This window comes from Sitophilus oryzae, unplaced genomic scaffold (genome assembly GCF_002938485.1).
Source record: "Sitophilus oryzae breed Bouriz unplaced genomic scaffold, Soryzae_2.0 scaffold_130_pilon_pilon, whole genome shotgun sequence".
Taxonomy (NCBI): domain Eukaryota; kingdom Metazoa; phylum Arthropoda; class Insecta; order Coleoptera; family Curculionidae; genus Sitophilus; species Sitophilus oryzae.
In genome coordinates this window covers 230,869-254,202 of record NW_022145960.1, presented here as the reverse complement: position 1 = coordinate 254,202, position 23,334 = coordinate 230,869, and the positions used below count along the sequence as shown (strand labels likewise).

At 32.5% G+C, this 23,334-nt stretch overlaps 1 protein-coding gene across 4 annotated transcripts in view; it reads left to right on the top strand.

Moving 5' to 3' along the window:
* Positions 1-13,060, top strand: part of LOC115874962 — a 29,962-nt gene extending 16,902 nt beyond the window's left edge. The window contains exons 5-6 of one of the 4 annotated variants that reach the window (XR_004048943.1): positions 2,919-3,407; positions 3,520-7,172. Coding sequence is in view for 3 of the 4 variants with exons in the window: in XM_030890270.1 (XP_030746130.1) it covers positions 2,919-3,071 (153 nt within the window). In the remaining variant the exon portion in view is untranslated. Of the gene's footprint in view, positions 1-2,918; positions 3,408-3,519; positions 7,173-13,044 lie in introns of those variants that run through there. The other 3 variants (XM_030890270.1, XM_030890269.1, XM_030890267.1) reach the window with 3 other exon arrangements.
* The last annotated feature ends 10,274 nt before the right edge of the window (positions 13,061-23,334 follow it).

Here is a 23,334-nt window from a genome sequence, read left to right as displayed (position 1 = left end):
ATAATTTGTTCTAAAACAAAAGTTCGTTTAGTTTTTGCATAAAATGTCATAATTAATCTAGATTTTCTTGACTTTTTAAAACAAGAAATGATAAGTATATAAAATTAAAGTATAAAATGAAATGTGTCTACCTGTAGAAAAATGGGTCATACAATACCAATTTTGCTGGCGCTCTTATGTTTTTTAACTGTTTTTTTTATTAGAAAGAAAAATACTGAACCATTAAGCTCAAAATGAAATACCAAAAAAGGCAAAGTAAAGTTCATATCTTTTACATATTTTCTTTTAATGAAAATATTTTAGGAAACAAAAATAAAATAATTATAAATACATAAACAATTATTATTTACATCAACAAAACTCATCTTCTTAACAGCACTTCAGGGACATAAAAGTCCATTACTACCGCGTTCGCGTTCAAAATATTTTAATAAAGATGCGATGATTTTTTTACGGCTATTAAGCTGTCTTGTACACTTCGCACTAAAATAGGTTCTAAAAAGAACAATGTTCGACTGCAAGGTCTGCTAGTAAAAAAAATTAAGCTTTAAATATCACAACACAATTAATTTAAACCAAAAACTCGTAATACAAAACTAAAGTATCAAAACGAATAACAATGTCAGGAAATAAATGAATAAATGTGGCAACTTGACATTTTTTCCAGGAGCGCTACCACCTGAATCCCAGCGGGAAATTTAAATTCCAATTAGTCAGCCTGGCGCCGAATATGTCCATGGTGACAACAATAAATTTAAAAATTGCGCCCTAGATTACGTAACTAAAAGTTTAATTGGTATCAAATATAGATGAACTTTTTTAGCAATGAATGCCTAATAATCTAAAATGCTATTATTTTAAAACTCAGAGAAAAAATTATCTTGACTAAAATATTTTGGATTTTTTTACAAAATTAAAACATAAGGTAGTAGATTAAATTTATAAGAAAGAAAACTCATTTTTTTTAATTTTCAAAGTTTATTTTTAGTTTTGTTTATTTTCACAGTTATTTTGGACTTATTTGCAAAACGGTAAAGAGAAAATATGTTTCTTTTATCGAGATCTACCAGCCCTGAAAATATTTGCACTTATTGAAGACTCGACCTGTATAAGAAAACTTGTTTGTCGCAATGAATTCATTTATTTGGCGAAATTCATACAATTATAAAACATAGAGTTTGATTAGGTTAGGTTAGGTTAGGTTCATTTGTCATAAAATACAGCGAAAAATATAGCGTCAAACTCCCCCGTTATCTATAATGCAGTCACAAAACATCCCCCTTTAGAACTTCATCTGTCATGTTAAGAAATGAAATTAAATAATAAAGCGCCTCTCGTGTTTGTTCGCATACTAAAAATTTCAATTAGTGCCTGCCTGTATATATTTTTAAAATTTAAATTTTTTTAATTGTAAAGTAATATATTACATTTAAATGGAATATATTACATAACAATTATGTCAATTACAGGATTACAGGCTTGTTTTCTAACATTTTTTAAATAAAACGAATTATAAAATTTCAACATAATATTATGTATATTTGTCGTAGGTATGAAAAAAGTAAAATATAAAATAGACAAACGTTTACTTATATTGCAATAAAACTTCTACTTTTAGCTTTTAGTTTTGCAATCCAAACACAATATTTCTATTTCACAAATAAAATTATCCGACAACACTAAAATTACTGAAACTTCCACGGCTGACAACGAAAACTGAAAAATATAATAGCACTTTGTGTTTTGGACCTGCATATCAACATTACGCTGTACCATTATGTTTTTGTTTTTGAAATAATATAAAATATCTAATTATAACTTGCGAATTTTAATATTTTAACATGATTTTTTTAACTATTTCTGACAATAACTAACTTTTTGTTATCAAGAGGACTTTTTAGACAGCAACTGACATATACAGGGTGGTCCGAACTGTATTCCGGAAACTTCGACAACATATTCTGCAGATAAAAATAAGTAAAAAAGTTCGTTTAAATATATGTCCTAAAATGCTTAGTTTCACAGATACAGGGTGTAGAAGTTTCATTTTTATTTCGATTTTTTCTAAATAATTTCTGACGTAACGTCAATATTTAGATGAAAGTTTGTTTCTGGGTGTTTTTTGACATGAGAAATTTGATTTTGATGTCAATATGACTCTTACTAGTAGAGGGCGCCACCTACATGTGTTTTAACTGTTTTGAAGCGTAATAACTTTTTGTCCGTACCTGTATAAAACTACCGAGTGAAAAAATATTACTCCAAACCAAACCAGTTAAAAAATATGTAGGTGGCGCCCTCAACTAGTAGGAGTCATATTGACAACAAAATCAAATTTCTCATGTCAAAAAACTCCCAGACACCAATTTTCATCCAAATATTGATGTTATTTCAGAAATTATTTCGAAAAAATCGAAACAAAAGTGAAACTTCTACACCCTGTATCTCCGAAACTAAGCATTTTAGGACATACATTTATACGAACTTTTTTACTTATTTTTATCTGCAGAATATACTGCCGAAGTTTCCGGAATACAGTTCGGATCACCCGGTGTATCATGATATTTTCATTTTAAATATGTATGTAATTAATTTAATATAATGCAACTTTATACTAAGAAAACATTTATACATTCACAAAATACAATAAGTCTAATAATATAGTTTGAAAACAATGAAAAATGAATTAAAATTTAAAAAAATTAAGCGCGACCCCTTGTGTTAAAATTAGTTGATTAAATTTTCGCAATTTTTTCACCATTTGATGGCCAGTGGCGCCTCTAGTGTTTGTTCGGACGGTTAGTCTTTTACTCCCGTTTATGGCCATTAAAGAAAAAGTTCTAGAGGGGGATTTTTTTCTGAATGGCAGTGCAACTAAACACATCTGTCTTTTAACTACATACTTTTAAATTTCTTAGGTGACGGAATATTCCCAATACGAGGACGATATGGAAGGAGACAAACAATTATTACGAGTAGAAATGGCGCTCGCCCAAAAAGAACTTGACCTGGAATACGAAAAAACCATAAACAATAAACGAAGACGAACTTATATAGTGCAACAACATTAACTGGTATGTAGTTGGCAATTCGTATTGTAATTAAATATTACGTGTATTATAAAATGTAGTATGTTTTTTATTGTAAAAAAGATTGATTTTGTTAAAAACAATTTGGAATTGTTTTAAAGGGGGTTAGCGGATATAATAAAATTTGATGTTAAATAGATGTTTTGAAAAGCTTACAAGTCAAGTTCTTTGAATTTTTACCTATTAAATTATTATTGATATTTGTACAACATAAATATAATGTAAAATTTCAAACTACAATACATATTGAATGTCCATACTTTATTTACTTATGTACCATTTAAACAGTTTAAAATGACCTACAACAGCTTACTTCGGGTTTCTCTTATTACCGATTCTGAACCGTCCTAGAACTGTGATGCGTATGCGCAGAAAAAAATATGAAGACATTTCATTTGCGCATGCGCTGCCGTGTTCTAGGACGGTTCAGAATCGGTAATAACAAGAACCCGAACAAAGCTAATAATTTTAATATAAATTTAGGGTATTCTTGCTATTGAAGCACCTGCGTTTTCAGCTGTAATAACATTATTTTAATGCAGTTTGAATATTTATTTAAGGAATTACTAAAATACATTATTTCGCATTTTTTGCAATACATACCTTCTTTATTTTACAGTTACATTTCAAATTTCCTGTGAGTGGAAAACTATAGTTAAGAAACGAAGAACTACTACGCTCCATTTGTGGTGACGTCGTGTTGCGGAAGGTCAGTGTCGCAAAATCTAAACAAAGCCTTTGACAAAGCATGAATTAACCCACTATTAATCCGTTTTTTTCTCGTTTATTATTATATTACTGTTTTCTTAAGGATAATTGTATTTTTCCAAGTAAGTACATTTAATTTTTAACCGTACCAGTGCACTTTATAGTTAATAAATTCTATAATACTATGGAAATTCGTGTTCTTTATTGTTTTAACATAACCTCATATTACATATCCCTATATGTATCCTTTTGTGTAATTATACGTATAGTAAACGCTTATATACTTACTCAGAAAGAAAGAAAAATAAGAAAAATTAGATTATCCCATTATATTCTTGCAAGATTCTTGCTTTGTTTGGATTTTGCGGCACTGACCTTCCGCTACATGACGTCACACTAATGGAGCGTCTTAAGAAATGAAACATTATATCGAAACATTTTCATTTACTTAATATTCTTAAATCTTTCATCTAGTGCTATAGTTTCGTAGCCATTTTATGTGACAACTGGGTTACTCTAAATTGGTGGTCCGTTTTTTAATGAGTAAGATAAAGATGATAATACCTAATTTACATTATATCCAGTTGAGACAGAGACAGACAGATATGTGCTGTAAGGCGTAATTAAACAGTACACTTGAGGTGGAACTATATTTTATTATAATTTCTAAAATAAAGCAAAATAATAGTATATTGTTTTATTAGGAGCAAAAATGACACTTTTTGTGGCCAGGCTGTACGTTTGACATTACAGGCGAGACACAAAAAGTCATTTTTACTCTGATTAGAACAAGCTATTTTTTTCAGATAAAAACTAATACTTTATTATAAGTATTTTTTTTGCTTTTCATTTTGTTAGAAAATACCTTAATGTTTTTAGTGACACACTTGTATCTCAATTGTAGTTAAGACGTTTTTCCTTAACACGGCAGTATAATAAAAGTTTCTTAGTAGATTTTATTGTTTTTATGGAAAATCCGACAACAGCGCATAGAAAAATCTCTTGAGTATCTTCATCATTTTCTAACACGTTGAAATCCAGACTACCGATTTCGGATGACCAGAGCTGTATAAAGTTTTAAAATATTTTCACTGAGTTACAAAGCTTTTCAAAACATGGTCCTTATATATTTAAACTAACTTTAGCTAATAAGTTAGTTTAGTCGACGTTGTATACGTTGTTGCGTGCTTTCGAATCTACTTTATAATAATTATCTAATGTCGACTACTTCTTTTACTTGGTGCAAATTCAACAACAGCACGAACTGTTTGGGGACTAATTCTCGAATGTCGATTTTCAATAACAAATATACTGTTCAGAAAGTGTATTTAGCACGATTTCACGTTAAATATACACTATCATAATATTTTCAATGAGTACGTTTTGGCAGCATCGCAAATCTCGTAATTATGACAGTTGTTTTATGGATAGGAAGTCTGGGAAACTAAAAAATAACCCAAGTAGCATTTTTGGACACATTTTAGGTAATGTTTCTAATAATAACTAAACTTTATAACTAAAACTTTTCAGTTGTAATCATCTGCTGATGATGTTAACATGGTTAGCGAAACGCGCGTCCAGTGTAAAACTAAAAGTATTTTGGTGTATTGTAGTGATTTAGTATTTTATCTTGCTGTTGTAACACCAAAGGTTACAACCCCCAACGGTAACAATCATTCATTGTTAAGTCGATGCTAGCCAATGTGTCAAAAATAAGCGTCAGATAATATCAATATGAAACTACTCAAGAGTTGCCATTTTTAGTTGCTAGTTTAGCTCCTAATTAGGCACCAACAATTTTTATGAATCTTATAAATCATTCCTTTTTCGTTCAAATGATATTCAAGAATATCCTTGAGGTTGGAACCGTTGGTGTTGACAGAAAAATAAACCACTAGTTTACCACAATACACCATAATACTTTTAACATTAGACGCGCGTTTCGTCATCCGTGTTAATGCATGTCATCAGCAGATGATTAAAACTATCAGTTTCTATCATCCGCTGATGATGCTAACCTGGTTATCAAGACTCGCGTATTCATAATGGTCTCCATCTAGTAATGTTCCTTTGTTAATTTTTAGACTCTATAATATACAGGGTTGTGCACCGGCGTTAGAAACATAGGAAATTCCATGCAAATTTTGAACAGTTCCGATATTTTCTCCCGTTTATTTTCCAGTGAAGTCGATTATAGTTTTAAAAAAAATTGCAATTAAAAACAATTACAGTATGTGTTAATACAAAACAAGCAAGGTTTTATTTAAAAAAAACACCACATACCAAAAAAGATATAAAAAACATTTCCGATTATTATTTACCTATCGTGTGCTGCTATTTTACAGACACTCCAGTTTTTGGTATCATATACAAGATAGAATATAAACTTTATTTGTAGCTAATACATCTCTCTGGACATTATCTCTGGCAAACTGTCTCTGGCGGTCTCTGGGCACCGAATATTAACTGTAAACTATGGTCTGGGTCAACACTTCAATCTTCCCGCGAGTTTTCCTCCACTTAATTTTAAAAAACAAAATATTTATCGTTTCTATTTGACATAATTTGACACAAAATTATAACCTATAAATTAGCAAGAGTTTGACAACTCTGAAAAATCTTAAGACGAGTTCACACGCATCAGCGTTCGTTTGTCGTTCATCTTTCCGTCAAACCAATAATATTGAAATATGGTCTGTCATTTTTGAAATAAACCAATAAAACTGGTTAAAAACAATAAGAGATGACGCATGACGGATTTATATATAAACCCATCCATAGTTAACTTAAAAAATATTAGCATTTTTTTTAGTTAAATAAATGGAGTGGTATGGACGTCATCTACTTTTTTTCTGTCATCGTCTGTCAAAATCATATGTCTAATAGGTATTATTATGGTTTTGTATAAAAGAAGTTTATTCTCAAGCGATAGTTTAGATCTTCCTATCAACCAATATATGTCGTCTTTTATTTTAAAATCTATTTGCTTACGTTTCTTTACTATGTGTTCTCTCCAGGTAAGCTTAGTATCCAAGTGCATGCTTAAGTACTTGGTAGAGGAAGACTGCGGAATTAGTGTGTTGTTTAAATATACTGGAGGGCACTGGTCTCTATTTAAAGTAAAAGTTACTTGGGCCGATTTTGATGCATTAATTTTTATTTTCCAGTCACGTAACCATGCCTCTATTACATTTAGATGTCTTGTAATATCAAGGAAGCTGTTTCCGGCTTTTTATTGACAGCCATAATTACTGTGTCATCTGCAAAAGTAGCCGTTGTTGTTTCATTGTTTGTGGGAAAGTCTGCTGTAAAAAAGTATTCTGTACTCGACATTCGAGAATTGACACCCTGTATAAATTCAAACATACGTTTCGACGTCGAGAAAAAAAAATATAGCTTTTATTTGCAACTAAGTGTCAAATTTTCATATGGAACGTTGATCCGCCGTAGCAATTATAATCTGTATAAGATGGTGATAATTTTTGTAAATAATGTAACATACATACTTTTCTGTAAGTGTTTAGAAGTAATAATTGTATTTTACTATGGAACTATCAAGACTGCCAACGTTAAATCAGTGCGCACCCTATATTATTTGTCAAAAATTTGAATCATGTATTATCAGAATCAATTTTAAATGCTTTAATTTGTATAATAATGCTTCATCATTTAAATGGATAACGTGTATCTTAAGAATAAGTAACAGTTACTATTCATTGATAACATTCAGTTTCACTGTTAGTTACAGAATAAGTGATCGTTTCTTTTACACAATTCAAATAGATAGTTTAGTTATTCTACTGAACTTAGAAAAGTTTGTTATAAAACTTTGTAGAATTGAATATTCTCCTACTGTTTTTTTTTTGAAAATTAAGGAAGTTTTTTTTAATTCAAAAATGTTTTATGGGATAATAATAATTCTGTATTAAATATTAAATCCCCTTTCTTAGTATGTACTATTTTTAGGTTAGATATTTTGTAATATCTATTTGAACTATGTGATTAGTGAAACCTAGTGTTGATAGGTGCCTTTTTTATACTTTTAATAGAATACATTCTTTTATTTCTGTTATACATGACGGGACCAGTTTAGAGTTCTTTGTGTCTCATTCATCTATTTGTATTACTCATCCTTTTTTTTATGTGTTTTAGAAATCATTCATTGTGATATTGCAGTATTTTGTATGTTCTTCTGGTACTATTTTCTGTAAAAGATAGTTATAGAAGTCTTATTACAAAAAAATCAATTGTTATTTTAAAAAAAATGACTGATTATTTTTAATATTTGTAGGTAAACCTTTATATAAATTAACTGTCTAGAAAAGGTGAGTAATTGGAAAAATTATATACAGTTATTTTACACCATTTTTTATTGTATCTGAAATAAGTATAGTGTAATATATTTTTTATGTTTTACTGTATAATATGTGCCTAACAAATGTCAGGTTATTATTATGTAAAATTTACTAATAAGTATAGCATCTTACTAAAATTCGGGCGGACATGTTAAATTTAACTTTTAAGATACATTTGATTTATAACAAATCATATTTTACAAGAATTGTAAAATATAGTTTTTTACATAAATGAGACTAGTGCTTCTCTAGAGAGTGTGCTGTGATTTTTTATTCTCAAATGTTATACTGAAATTCACGTGTTAGTTTACTTCAATCAAAGTGAATTTATACGATGTTTTCCTTTCAAACTTAAATGTATCTTTAAAGTACAAAATGGCTTTTGTAAATTACAAATGAAAAAATTGCAAAGTATGTTGGAATTTTTTTATTTATGACATAATATAACTGTTACTTTTTCAAGTATTCACCTTGTCTCGAATAATTTTTAAGTAACCCATTTAAAATACATATAAGTTAAATTGTTTGAGAATTTAACAATTGTAATGTTTATTTGGTTTACTTAAATCAATTTCTGTTTCATTTTAGTCTGTATCGTGTTAAGGTCCATGTACAAAATGTAATGTTAAGGCAATTTTACTTAATAAAATGTGATTTTTTGTAAAGGCAGATTTTTTATTAGTAGTATAGCATCAATCTGTATTTTAATGCATGCAACAGAGATAAATATAAATGACTGGTTGACAAACAGAAAGACAAAATATAAACCAGCATACAGTGTTGCCGGTTTTTACGTTTGTATGAAAAATAAAGTTCCAACTCCTAGATGCAACATTTTTCGTTCCAACTCTAGATGCAACGTCTACTTCATTTTTATTTCTGCTTCTTTGCGTTTCTTCTTTTTTGGGGGGAGGTTGGCGTTCACATTGGTGAATTCTTCAGAAAGAGCAGCAAAGTAAACTTTTCGTTGCATTCATCGACCTAACAAAAGCCTTCGACTCTGTAAATAGAGATGCACTTTGGGCAATTATGAAAAAATTCAGAGTACCCAGTTCCTTACAGTGTGTAAAAGCCTCCATAACAACAAGTCGACACGGTCGAGAACTATCGATAGTCCCCACCATCGATAATTATCGATAGTCGGTCCCAGGGGGGTGACAGTAAACCGGAAAATTGGAAACAGTTGTGGCGCGGTTCTACCCAGGCAGAAAGCATGGCCTTCTAGACTGTCCTAGACAAAAATCTGAATATTTCTATATGATTTCTGTCAATTTCTGCTACGGAACATTTTTATGCACGTCGGCGTCCTGTTCTTTTGTCTTTTGTCTGTGTGTCAGCGTCAGCTCCCGAGGCCTCTGGCAAGGTCGGGCGCCATATTAATTTTTGCCATTTAGATTTGATTGGAAGTTTGTTTCTGATATTTCGGCTGAAATTTATAAGTACAAAGATGTTTTTTGATATAAAGTTCCTTGTTAACACTTTAATAAAGTATATATGATATTAATTACATGAAGAAAATGATGAAATCGACGTTTCTGCGTGTAGTAGGTATGGGCCATATTATATGTAAAAATAGGTGATATATTAACTGTTTTTATATTTTTTTAGCTTTAAACCCAAGGATCTTGGGATATTCTTTGCCAAGGATTTTTCCGTATCTGTACTTTAAAGACTGATCTGTGATTTTGAGCAATTGAAAGCAAGTTATACAAGGTAAATTATGATTATTAAACTATTATTAGCCTACATTAATTTTCTACAAGATGAACAGAAATGCGTAATTACATATCACATAGGTACCTATTATGTATTTTCATAGCAATAATGCTATAAATCTATGTATGTAGATTATTTTTAAAATACAAATGAGGTATTAGATGTATATGTATTATATTTTTTATTCATTTTATTTTCATTCAAGTCCTGTTTGATTTAATTCACAAAAGTCTTATGTACCTATATTTATGTTTTTTACATATTTTTTTGATTCCAGGTTTTGTGTGGGTTCCGGTTGCCTTTTTCCTGCTTCCAATTGTTTAGTTTTATGCCCGTGAAGCTGTGAAAACATTTATTTATCTTCAAGTTTCTGTAAGTCAATGCACTGTTACTTTACTAATTCACTTTAACACAGCATCTCTGATATTATTTAAATATTTGATATTGATACAATAGTTTATTGGTTTATAGATCTTTAATTGTGTTGATTTGCATATTTACATTGTTCTAAATTCCAAATAAATATTTTTGAGTAATTTTGTTGTATTATTTACTACTAGAAAGAGTAAAAAGTATATTAACCCTCATTTAAACCTCCTGAACAGCCCGCCATTAAAAACCGGAAACGGATATAAATTTCATAAAATTGAAATTGTCATGTCTATGTCATGTCAAATGTCCCAGCCGCCATATCTGAAAATTAGTTACCCAGGCAGCCACGCTGTTTCCATAATTTAACATTGACTTGACACTTCTTCTTGTATTTATTATTTTATGGTCGGTCCTTTGACCATCGATTATTATCGATAGTGTTCGATAGTCATAAGAGTTTACCAGTTTTTAAGTTATTTTTTAAATAAATTATGTTTTGTGGGAGATTATTGGCGTGAAAAACTAACCCAGACTGTTTAAATAACATTTTTATATTAAATCACCGCCTGCAAATGGAATGGACACATCACACATCACATACGTTTTTTTATATTTTGATTTATGTTTATTATTGTTTATCACATATAAATTAAATTGCAAAATGCAAAGCAAAAATGCCAAATTAGATCCAAAAATCCGTTGGCCGTAAGCTTGAAGTTGACACTGTTGACAGTTAACGTTGACAGTGTTGACACGACATTTGATAATTTTGACAATAATGACATATTTCGGATTGACTAACTGCTCCGAAAACTCGTTTAAAAGAAGATTCTTATTTATTTTCAGCCTATGTTAAAGAACCGATTGGTTGTGATAAAAAAAATAAACCTGAATGTCTTTTCTTTATTGAAACTGGTAAATAGTAATAAAGACATAATTATCGAAAACTATTGATGGTTAGAAATATAATATCGATAGTTTTCGATAGTATAAACTATCGATAAATATCGATAGGCTATCGATAGTTCTCGACCACTACAAGGTAGGGATGTGTATTAGCGTTTGTCCTATTCAACATATTCAAGGCAGCGCTGTCCATTATAGTGGACAGTAAACTGCAGGAAAGAGGAATAGGCATTAGATACAGATACGACGGCGGTCTGTTCAACACAAAAAGACTCAGGGTAAAAACACGTACAAAATTCATCACAGAACTTCAATACGCTGATGACTGCTCTCTAGTTGCAAAAACGTTACAGCAATTACAAGAAATGCTGAACACATATCTGGGCATACGAGGCTTTGGGCCTTAAACTGAACATCAATAAAACTAAAATTATGTACACCCCCCGGAAGATCACAACAATGCTATAAAAATCGGAGAAGAGCTATTAGAATATGTAGCGGAATTCAATTACCTCGGCAGTTTGATTTCGGAAAAGGCCAATATTAAGAGAATTCTGGAAATTAAAAGACAGAGTTGTCTACAACCATGACTTGAGCACTAAAACAAAATTGGCAGTGTACCGAGCAATAATAATCCCCACCATGTTATATGGAAGCGAAACCTGGGGGCCGTACCGCCGACACATGAACGCATTAAACAAGTTACAACAGAGACAACTTACAGCGCTTTCAGATGGAGCGGAACGTCCGTGACGGAACGTCCGCGACTTCAACAGACTACCATGAGTTTATATGAACAATTTCACATGGGCGCGTATGCTCCGTCGTATGCGCGTATGCTCATATAAACTATTGTACATATGCTTGTTCATATAAACTCATGGTACTTGCTCGAAGTCGCGTACGCTCCGTCGCACGGTCCGCTCCATCTGAAAGCGCTGTTAGATTCTTGCGATTTGAAATTTTGATGCAAAATACGGCAATACCGTATAGAAGAAATGTGTCAACCCAACTTTTATCTCTTTTTAACACAATTTTTTCTTTAAGATGTAACATCATTGTCTTATGGTGCGTTTAGACTTGAGCACGCACGAGCTGAGCGTGCGCGCACGGCATTCGTTCGCGCTCTCGGCTCCGTTCAAATTAACAACTTATTTTTCGACGAATGAAGTGATCCATTTGTGCGCGCACAGCAGAGTCGAGGCTGAAGTCATTGTGTTATGCACAGCTTAATTATTAAAACGAAGAAAAATCGAAAACATCGTCGCTGGTGGCAAACCCAAATTTTTAGAAATCGATATAATTTACTGCAACAACTTAATGTCTGAGGAGGGCTATGATCAGTTCAAAAACTTTACAAGGATGCCAGGCCCAATTTACAGGCCCGACTTTAAATATTTACAAAATTTAATAACACCAAAAATTACGAACAAAAGATACAAATTTTAGAATAGCAATTTCATTAATATCGACATATTCAATATTAAGTTTATTTACAAGGTTTTGCCATGATTTATATTTTTTTTTGATTTTTTAATAATACAAAGAATGTTTAACATCCCATAATATAGGCAACTTTTCATATTTTTCAATTAATAATAACGAAGATTCATTGATCCACTCCATAATTTTAATAAAGAAAACGAAAAAAAAAATCACACACGCACGCACGAACGCAGACAAAACAAATTGCCGGTCCAAATTGAGCGTTCGCGCACACATAAAATCCCTTTGAGCACGGACCAAAAACCGACACCAGACGGCTCACGTTCGCGGCTGCTCGCGCACAGACAGATTCAGAGTGAGCGTGCGCGCACAGCCGTTTACACTTGAGCATTCGCGAAGGACCAGTGCGTGCGTGCTCAAGTCTAAACGCACCATTGCATGTTAAAATTCAGATCACGCAGTTTCGATGACCAGATCGGTATCAAATCACTGACCAGATCGTCGATGATCAGATCGCTATCTTCCAAACCTACTCTGACGGCCCAAAGATCTACTACTCTGACGCCGCCGGTTTTTTGTTGGTATGATACCATTAATTAGCTATGGCCTGAGATTTATTATTTTATCACTAGGACTGATCCACCATTTTTACATAAAAATATATTAGGGTAAGTATATTAGGATATTCTCACAAACGAATAAAATAATTTTTAATAACATTTGTAATGTGGGGTTTACATTTTTAAAAGTTTATGCGGAATTTATTTACAATACCCCCCCAAAAAAAAACAAAAATCGGATTTTTTCCTTAAAAATTAGGTATAAACTATAACTTATAACTATAAAAGATAAAGTAAAAAAGTATACCCATTCAGAATAATTCCCAACCCACCCTTTTTGCATTACTCCCACCTGTGCTCTCACTGTCTTATAAATAATCCAAATTAATAAAAAATGTCAATTTTTTGGTTATTTAAAAAGTCAATTGAATTAGTCGGAATGTGTTACTTCAATATATGAATCTTGAATTAACCATTTTCCCCACAGAAACTACATTCGCCGTTGCTTCAGTCTAATTAGGTGTTCGTTGAGGAGACAGAGTGTCCTGTTAAAATCCCCGTGACAATCCGAAGATTGTTTTTACTTAAATCAAGGAAAATCTTTGATTTTTCTCGGTCGTAAGTTCTGAGGAACTTTTTCGAATGTCTTAGACCGTTGGAGGATTCCCATTCCAGGTTACGGATGTAGTCTTCCAGGTTCTTCAGTTCCGCTTTAAGTTGGTTCCGCTTGGAAAGCAGAATGGTTCTGGTCCAGTTAGTTGAGTGTCCGCTCCTTTTCTAGCTTTCTTTTCTACCTTATCCCGTGGTGAGCGGGCACCCAGAGTAGGAGGACCTTATTCATTGCCTAATTTGTTCAGCTTCTCTAGACATTCTTTGACCAACTTCGAATTGATGGTTACTGAGTTGATCGCTTTTAGTGCTGCTGGACTATCGGATAAGATAGATGACTATTTTCCTCTATCTAAGATAAATTGGACGCATCTTTTGACAGCATAGATTTCTGCCTTAAGGATGATGGGTTTTACCACCATGGTATACCTCCAGCGCAAAATGTTAGGGGCGCAGCCCCATCTATTTCCCGCCAGTCTTCTGCATATCATGAGAGCCTTTGTGGCTTTGCTAGTATTTAATCTAATCTTAATAATAATTTAATCTTAATACGCCTGTTCCAGAGAAGTTTATACTGTCCAGGGTTATTCTCAGATATTTGACGTCCTGTGATGCCAGTATTTCCTTTCCATCTAGACAGATTCATTTCAAGTTTTTCAAACTTCGTTTTCTGGTGAATGGTACTACCGCGGTTTTGTCTGAGTTGATGCTCAGCCCGACAGTCCTGCACCATCTCTACGTGTGCGAACACAGTGCAAGCAGGTTTGCCGCTTACTGGTAGCCAGCGCCAATCTGGGTACCTATTCTTGACATCGTTCGCAACTTTGCGTATACGCATCATAAACAGGGTATCCCAGAAATAAATGCAAGTATTTTAAAGGGTGGTAGATCTCGATAAAAGAAACACATTTTCTCTTTATCGTTTTTCAAATAAGTCCAAAATAACGGAGTTATTTTACTTTGAAAATTTCCAAAAAAAATGATTTTTTGCTCAAATTTTGAGAACCTTCTTCATGTGCCTTCTCCTCATCGGAGGTTGGCGACCATCAATTGGAATTCCTCCCTGTCTTGAGCAAACGGATAATTGCACTTGCCTCTCCTATATTAAACCATGGCACTGGCGCAAATTCCGCATGCAGGAAAACCGTTTACGCCCGATGCCTGTCGTCCTTCAATCTTTCCCTCAACGATCAGCTGTAAGAAACTATATTTGTTATTTCGAAAAATATGACCAAAATATGCTGCTTTCCATCGTTTTATTGTAGTCAATAGTTCTTGGTCCTTACATATTCTTTCCAATACTTCGATATTTGTTTGAGAACCACTGGATCTTTTCTGGATTTTCTTTCTTATAAATTTAATCTACTACCTATGTTGCCATATTATCAAGAAATTATTTTTTGAAATAAAAACTAAAAAAAAATTGCAAAAAAATTTCAAAAATATTTTCAAAAAATTCCGAATTTTCAAAAAAAATATTTAGAAAAAAACCTCATAGGCGTGTTTCTGGGGTTGAACTATACTACCAGTTAAGTTAAAATACTTGCACGTATTTCTGGGACACCCTGTATATGGTTACATAGTAGCGCCGCGCCGCGCCGCCTTGCGCTTATAACCTTGAGAAATTAAAGCGTGTTATCAAATCGGTTAGTTCACAGTAAAAGCAGGTAGGAGCCGTCAACCAGCGTTCGTCGGCGTTCTCGCTTTTACCGGAACGAAAATGTATTTATTTCTGCTTTGGCAGGCGCCGACGGCGCACAGAGGGTGTTAAGAACTAAAAGTTGGCCAAAATTATGTTTTATGATTTTTTTGCTTTTTTGCTAGTAATATTAATTATTAGAGGACAGGGTGCTAATATGGAACCTCATTTTGTTTTTCCTACACAATATTTTTTCCTCTACTCTGAAACCCTCCGATCAAATAAGGCCACGATCAAATAAGGCCATTCTGTGCAAAACCAAGCAATTGGATGAGGATGCTAGAACAAGAAAGTAATTTGTATATTATAGACGATATTTGAGCGAGGATGGGTGTTATAGGGTAAAGACTATTTCCTTTAAGAATCTATTTAAATCAATGTTTTTTTGGCAGTGGCAAATATTCGCAAGATTTTTGTACATATTCCAAAGCTGGAGACTTTAAGCATTGAACGGATACTAATTTCCATGCGGAATATTGCCGAATAGTCTTACACCTTATAAAAATGCGTCTGATTTTTTAAATATAAAACATTATAAAGAAATGGAATAGAAGGAAACGTTTCCAAATAAAAATATGGCATAAAACAGGACTTGACAGCTGGCTCTGTATCCATCATGACAGTTATTATAAACAATTTGCAAAAAAGCACTATAAACAATTCCACTATTTTATAATCTTAGAAATATTCAGAATACACTCAAGATAATTCATACTTATAATTGAAATATATTATTTATTTGATAGTCAACTTACGACTTAAATAAAGCTAATAAACGTGCTTACATTTAGTATTTATAGACTTGTATTCAGTTAAGATAAAAAATGAAAATAAAAATATTTCACTTTTGGCCAGGTTTATAGACCAAATACCCCTATGTGCGGCGCCGGCGCGGCGGGAGCGGCGTTTGGATATGGTTAGGTTAGGTTAGGTTAGTTAATCAGGTAAATTTCCTCTTAATTAACTACTTCCGAACCCTGCTCGCATCTCCGAAAAAGCCATATAACAATACACGGCATATAAGCAAAGTTACGCATCACGTGTATTGTTATATGGCTTTTCGAAGAGATGCGAGATGTGAGCGATATGTGGTCAAGAATAGGTCCCCAGAGACGGCGCTGGTTGCCGGAAAGCAGAAACCTGCCTCCACTATGTTCGTACCCTTAGGTTAGGTTAGTTAATCAGGTAAATTTCCTCTTAATTAACTACTTCCGAACCCTGCTCGCATCTCCGAAAAAGCCATATAACAATACACGGCATATACGCAAAGTTACGCATCACGTGTATTGTTATATGGCTTTTTCGGAGATGCGAGATGTGAGCGATATGTGGTCAAGAATAGGTCCCCAGAGACGGCGCTGGTTGCCGGAAAGCAGAAACCTGCCTCCACTATGTTCGTACCCTTAGGTTAGGTTAGTTAATCAGGTAAATTTCCTCTTAATTAACTACTTCCGAACCCTGCTCGCATCTCCGAAAAAGCCATATAACAATACACGGCATATACGCAAAGTTACGCATCACGTGTATTGTTATATGGCTTTTTCGGAGATGCGAGATGTGAGCGATATGTGGTCAAGAATAGGTCCCCAGAGACGGCGCTGGTTGCCGGAAAGCAGAAACCTGCCTCCACTATGTTCGTACCCTACCCGTGAGACATAACCACAGAGAGTAGAAGATAGGATAATCCCGCCTGTCATCCTTATACGTCTTGGTGCAATTCCCTGGCCACGACGAAGGAATTTTATAAATAGTTAATTGTGTGTTGTAATTAGTATAAATAATATGTAAATAGTGAGAAAAATAAATTCGTTAAGTATTTTATCGTGAGTTTAAATTAGTGGACCGACAGAATCCGTAACAATATAAATTATTTATTTATAATAAAATTATTATGCGTAAGATTAGTTTCCTTAAAATTAGTCATAGACTTAAAATTAATCCCAAGAAAACAAAATTGCTCAGATACATAAACACAATTTATTAATAATTATTCTAATTGCAACGCTCCAAGTGCATATATCTCTTTGGCTGGATTCAAAAGTTTATTTGCTATTCTGTTTAGGACGATGGGTATCAGGTAGCTAGGTACCAGCACAGACTAAACAAGTTAGTCTGTGGTATCAGCTTCTTCAGGCTCGGATTGTGATTTTTTTTGTAGTTTTTAATTTTCTAAACTGGAATTTTTGAATTTTTGAGCATCTTGTATAAAAACTAGTGATGGGATAACTAGAGCAAAAATTCGCTCGAGTACTCGATTATTGAAATAACCGACATCGCTCGATTATGAACGAGCAATGCAAGTGACGAGTACCAAGCGACGAACGCAAGCGATACTAGAATGAAATAAATTTGAAATAATTTGAATTTGAAATCCGATTTTAATGTGACCTACTCGATAAAAAGCCGAGCGAATTTTCTACATACATTGCAGGTAGCAAATTTATACGACGCCGTATATACCGGGTGCGTCTCAAAAGTGGCTCACTCCTATTACTTTTTTATTTTTTTAGATAAAAAAATGAGATTTGGTATGTTAGTATATGACATAAATTAGGATTGATTGACGTATTCAATTGTTTTCTGTCACTTCCTGTTTCACCGAAAATGACTACAATTTTTGATTTTTAAATGGCACCCTCGGTATTTTTTTTACTTTATTTGATAGAAAATGACATTCTAAACAGAATGACGTATCATATGTCAACTTTTGACATATTCGCTTAAAAACAAATTGTATTTTAAATTTCAATCTAGAGTGCTATGGCTGTGTTAAAAACACTAATTTTTATTCAAGGAGCCTTGGAAAAATAAATTTGATCGTCTAATGTTTTTATTAGTGTCTTGCCGGTTAAGATGTCCAAATCGTATTTTTGATCAAATCTCAATCTTTTTCAAATGGAACGAGGGTGGATTATTAGCATATTTCGAAAAAAAAATTTTTTACGAATAATTTGATACTTGGTACTTCGAGTCAAATTGTAGTTATGAACCGTATGTTACAATTTCAAATAAACGATATGCGAAAATGTCAATAGTTGACATGTGATATGTCATTCTATTCAGGGTGTCATTTTCTACCGAATAAAGTAAAAAAATTCCGAGGGTGCGATTTAAAAATCAAAAGTTGCAGTCATTTCCGGTAAAACCGGAAGTGACCGAAAACAATTGAATATGTCAATCAATTTTATGTCATATACTAACATACCAAATCTCGTTGTTTTATCTGAAAAAATAAAAAAGTTATAGGGGGTGTATATTCATCCGTTGCGTATCTGAGAGACAAAATTTTACGACCTACATCGACAATGCTTCGAAATAATGTGAAATGCTTTGAATAAGAAGACTAAGGAAGGAGCATAATGCTATCCATGTATTCATGCATGGTGGGCGGAAAAAGCGCCATAAAAGCACTCTAAGGTGGGGATCCTTGACAGTTCTGTTTGACGATTCATTTGACACATTCATAGATAAATGCAACAAGTTTAGATTGGAAAGCCCGTAAAAATTTTGGGTCGCGACCGTTATACGCGATCTGGCGCTGCTATAGCGGTCGCTAAGAACAACGGCAAACAAAAACAGAAATAATTTTCTCTTGTCAAAGTCAGAATCTTCAAAAATCATAATAATCTTTCAAAATCTAAACCGCTCTCATTAAATTAATTCCGAAAAGTGTTTATAGCGTCCATTTTCAAAGTAATTATTGCTATCTTGTGAGTTTAATTCAAGTTTTATTTACTCCAACCGGTAATAATTGTGAAAAAGTGGCATTAAAAACTTAAAAAGCTGTGCTGAGAACTGTAAACTGCAAAAACCATCGTGGATCGTGGCATAACGTCGGTTTCCAATGTTTCATAGGTATTTCATACATGCGTCCTTATATAAAATAAAGTTTCTTGTATGCAACACACTGTATTTTATTTATAAAATTAAACGAAAATAATAATAAATTTGAATAAACAATATTTGGCGATATAATTCCGGAAAAAGCCGAACCGCTCCGAAATTTTCAAAAGTTTTGGGTCGCGACCGTTGCAAGAATAGCGCCAAATAGTGTTTACATTGTCCTTATGGGCACTTTCCAATCTAAACTTGTTTCATTTATCTATGGACACATTTGAATTTGATTTGAAATTTTGTGGATTTGTCATTCTGTACGGAGCTTATTTTATGTTATTTATTATTTATTCTACTACTGATAGTTGTATAAAGGTAGTAAATCTAGATGGAAATTGTGGCAGAACTTAAATTAACAGTGACACTATCGCGATTTATCGAAAAAGACTAAAATAGTTGGTTGTGTAGCGTGCGGTAGATCTCGGCAAAAATTGAGTGAAATAATGGAACAACTTTTCGCTAGTAAGTGACTATATAATATACATACGTGTAGTAAACCGATCATTTATGAAATTTACTTAAATTAACTAAATTATATATTTTTTCTTGCATTTTAGCTTTTATTTATTACTTGTCAAAGATTAGATGTCAAAGAATTTAGATACGTTAATTTGACTTACCTGCTTCAGTAGCGTATCGGATGTTTGTGGTAATAAATACTTATTATAACTTATCTATTTTTATTAGAATTATATATTTTTATAACAATTTTAATAACTACCAACATTTATTCACAACGTAAAATAAAACAACAAATTATTGAGTCTACCCCACCTCTACCCTACATCATAGTTTTACATTTTTTAAATAACATTAGAACGACACTGATAAACCGGAATTTAAGTCGGCCATATTTGAGGCCCATCGCGGTGTACCTAAGATTTTTGATATGCTCCTTCCTTAAGCCGGAGTCTCATGCATCCGAAATCCGATGACACGACGATCCGACGGTGCACCTATTGGTCGAAATATTTTGACAACAATTTTTATCCGATAATTTTAACTAATCATCCGACGTCGTATAAAGTTAAATTTTGTTTAACTTTTGTACGATATCGTGTTTTTTAACCTCACTTTTTTTGAAAACATTTGTTTTTAAAAAACAAGTTTAGTGGGAAGTGGGCAATTTCGGGATATTTGGCGAGGAAGTTATTTTTATAAGTGTTTCTCCAATAAAACATGACATGAATCTCTATTCAGCGCAGCAGAAAAATGTTAAAACTGTCAAATTTCGGAACGAACTTTCGGATGTATGTGACAGGCTTTTTTTATTTCACACGATAACTTCAAATTTCGGATGTCGTACCATCGGATTTCGGATGCATGAGACTCCGGCTTAAGCCGGAGTCTCATGCATCCGAAATCCGATGACACGACGATCCGACGGTGCTCCTATTGGTCGAAATATTTTGACACCAATTTTTATCCGATAATTTTAACTAATCGTCCGACGTCGTATAAAGTTAAATTTTGTTTAACTTTTGTACGATATCGTGTGTTTTTTAACCTCACTTTTTTGAAAACATTTGTTTTTAAAAACAAGTTTAGTGGGAAGTGGGCAATTTGGGGATATTTGGCGAGGAAGTTATTTTTATAAGTGTTTCTCCAATAAAACATGACATGAATCTCTATTCAGTGCAGCAGAAAAATGTCAAAAGTGTCAAATTTCGGAACGAACTTTCGGATGTATGTGACAGGCCTTTTTTATTTCACAGGATAACTTCAAATTTCGGATGTCGTACCATCGGATTTCGGATGCATGAGACTCCGGCTTTAGTCTTCTTATTCAAAGGTGAAATGACTAATTACGACCTTTTTGGGGGGGTCAGAAATTTTTTATCCCTGAAAATGTCAAAAATGTATAACCATGTTTTTTTACCTTTCCTACGCGATAACTCCTAAACTAATCAACTTATTCACATACTCTTTTTTTAATCGATTGGGAACACATAGGCGGTGATAGCTGAAGTAATTAAAGTTCCATAGTGAGTGTATTTTTTTTGGAAAATGGATTAAACTTCAAACATTAACTTTATTGTATCATGGTTTTCGGTAAGCGAGAAACTTTTTTATTTAAAGGAATTTTTACATAGTATCTGCGTATGAAATAAAGTAAAATTATTGAAAAAGTTTTTAAAACTTGTTATAACCTTCTATTATTAATAGTTTTATAGTTATTCTGATTTAAAGTTATCAGTATCCCGTGCGCGCGCTGTAGTTATAGTCGCCGCGGTATACCGCCCGGCCTGCATCACGTTGTACGGCGTGCTAGATGTGGCATTAATTTATGCTCGAATTTATGTTTTAGAGTAAATGTAGAAAATTATTTTTAAGTAATTATTTAATATCTGAGTAATTTAATATGACATATTTTTGACAATTTAATATGACATATTTTTTGTAATATTTTTTTTATGAAAACATGATTACATTATTTTTATTACATAATAAGAACATATCTTGAAGTTTGCATAGGATTGAAACTCTTTTATTAAACTACGAATTCCTTCTTTTTAATATATACATATGTAGGTCTTATCATTTGTGTTTTCTGATTTTGCTCTTTATACCACTTACATAAAAATTTAAACAAAAGCCTTAAAAGAGCATCGGCAACTAAAGTTAGCCCTGGAATATTATTTTTGATCTTACATTATTTTACAGGTATTTTCGACGTAATTATCTGTTTCCGTAAAAATGGAAAAAAGGCCACCATCTCCAAAAATATACCCAATACTGACAAAAAAAAGGCAGATTAAGGTGCATTTTAATTTAGGATTATTTCGTAATATTTCGCGAGCTTTTGAATAAATGACTAAGTGTGCTGTTATATAAATATGGCTTTGTTTTAATGTTTTAGCTAAATCTACTAATCTTACTATCGAAGTATATAATATGGTATCACATTCGGTAGGTGGATTGTTTATAAATGGAAAGTATAATATTTTGGAAACAAAAATTTCGTTGTCAACTAAAGTGTTGTTAAAATCAGTCCAGTTTAAAAAGGTTACTTTACTTGCCATCCTAGATTACTTACTACTTGCCATTTGCCATGCTAGATTCTTTTTTAGATTTTTCCCTTCTTCGTATCTTTTATTTAGATTCTTTTCTATTCAACTTTATAGATTTTAATGAAGGATGTTAGGCTAGATAATATTTATTTGATCTCTAATTATAATAAAGTATTGTTAAGTCTATGATTGTTACAAAGCCTAATGAGCATGGAACATTGTTAAAATTGCCTAAAAAAACGATAATACTTACATTATATGACTACAGTTGAATAAAAAGATATACATGTGTATGTATATCGCATTTAATATTAAATAAATATTTACTATACAGGGTGCTACAAATTCGAGGTACGAGCATTGGTATCTCGGTAACCGTAATAGACACGAACATGGTTAAATTGGGGCAAAGTTTCGCTTTGGGATGTTTACCAAGATGCCATCAAAACAGTTTTAAAAATTTCAAGGATTGCTGAGTATTTTGGGAAAAACTGATTTTTTTGAAAATTAAATTTATTTTTTCCTGTCGTTACTTTTTAGAAAATCAAAAAACTAATTGCACATTCCCATAGCCACTTTATTAGGGCAATCTGATAGTATTTTTAGATTTTCAAATTAGCTGATAATTTTTGAGATACAGAGGCGAACTTAATTTTTTTAAATACGGACCTGCATTTTTTATTTCAGATTTAGAAAGAACTCGGTCTCCTGAGTACAATGATTCATCCAATGTATATGTATAGTATGCTTTCTTAATTAAAAATGTTGTTAATTTAGCCTTGATTTGTTTGGGATTATATAAACAATCGTGGTATTTAGCATTATATGCAAATAAATCGTCATATCCAGAAAGCTTTTCGTACAAAATAAACTATATAAACTTTGGATGTTTGCCTTTTTTTCCTATTTTATCACATATCAAACACATTATTATAATATTAAAACCTCATATTTAACTAGATTCCTTTT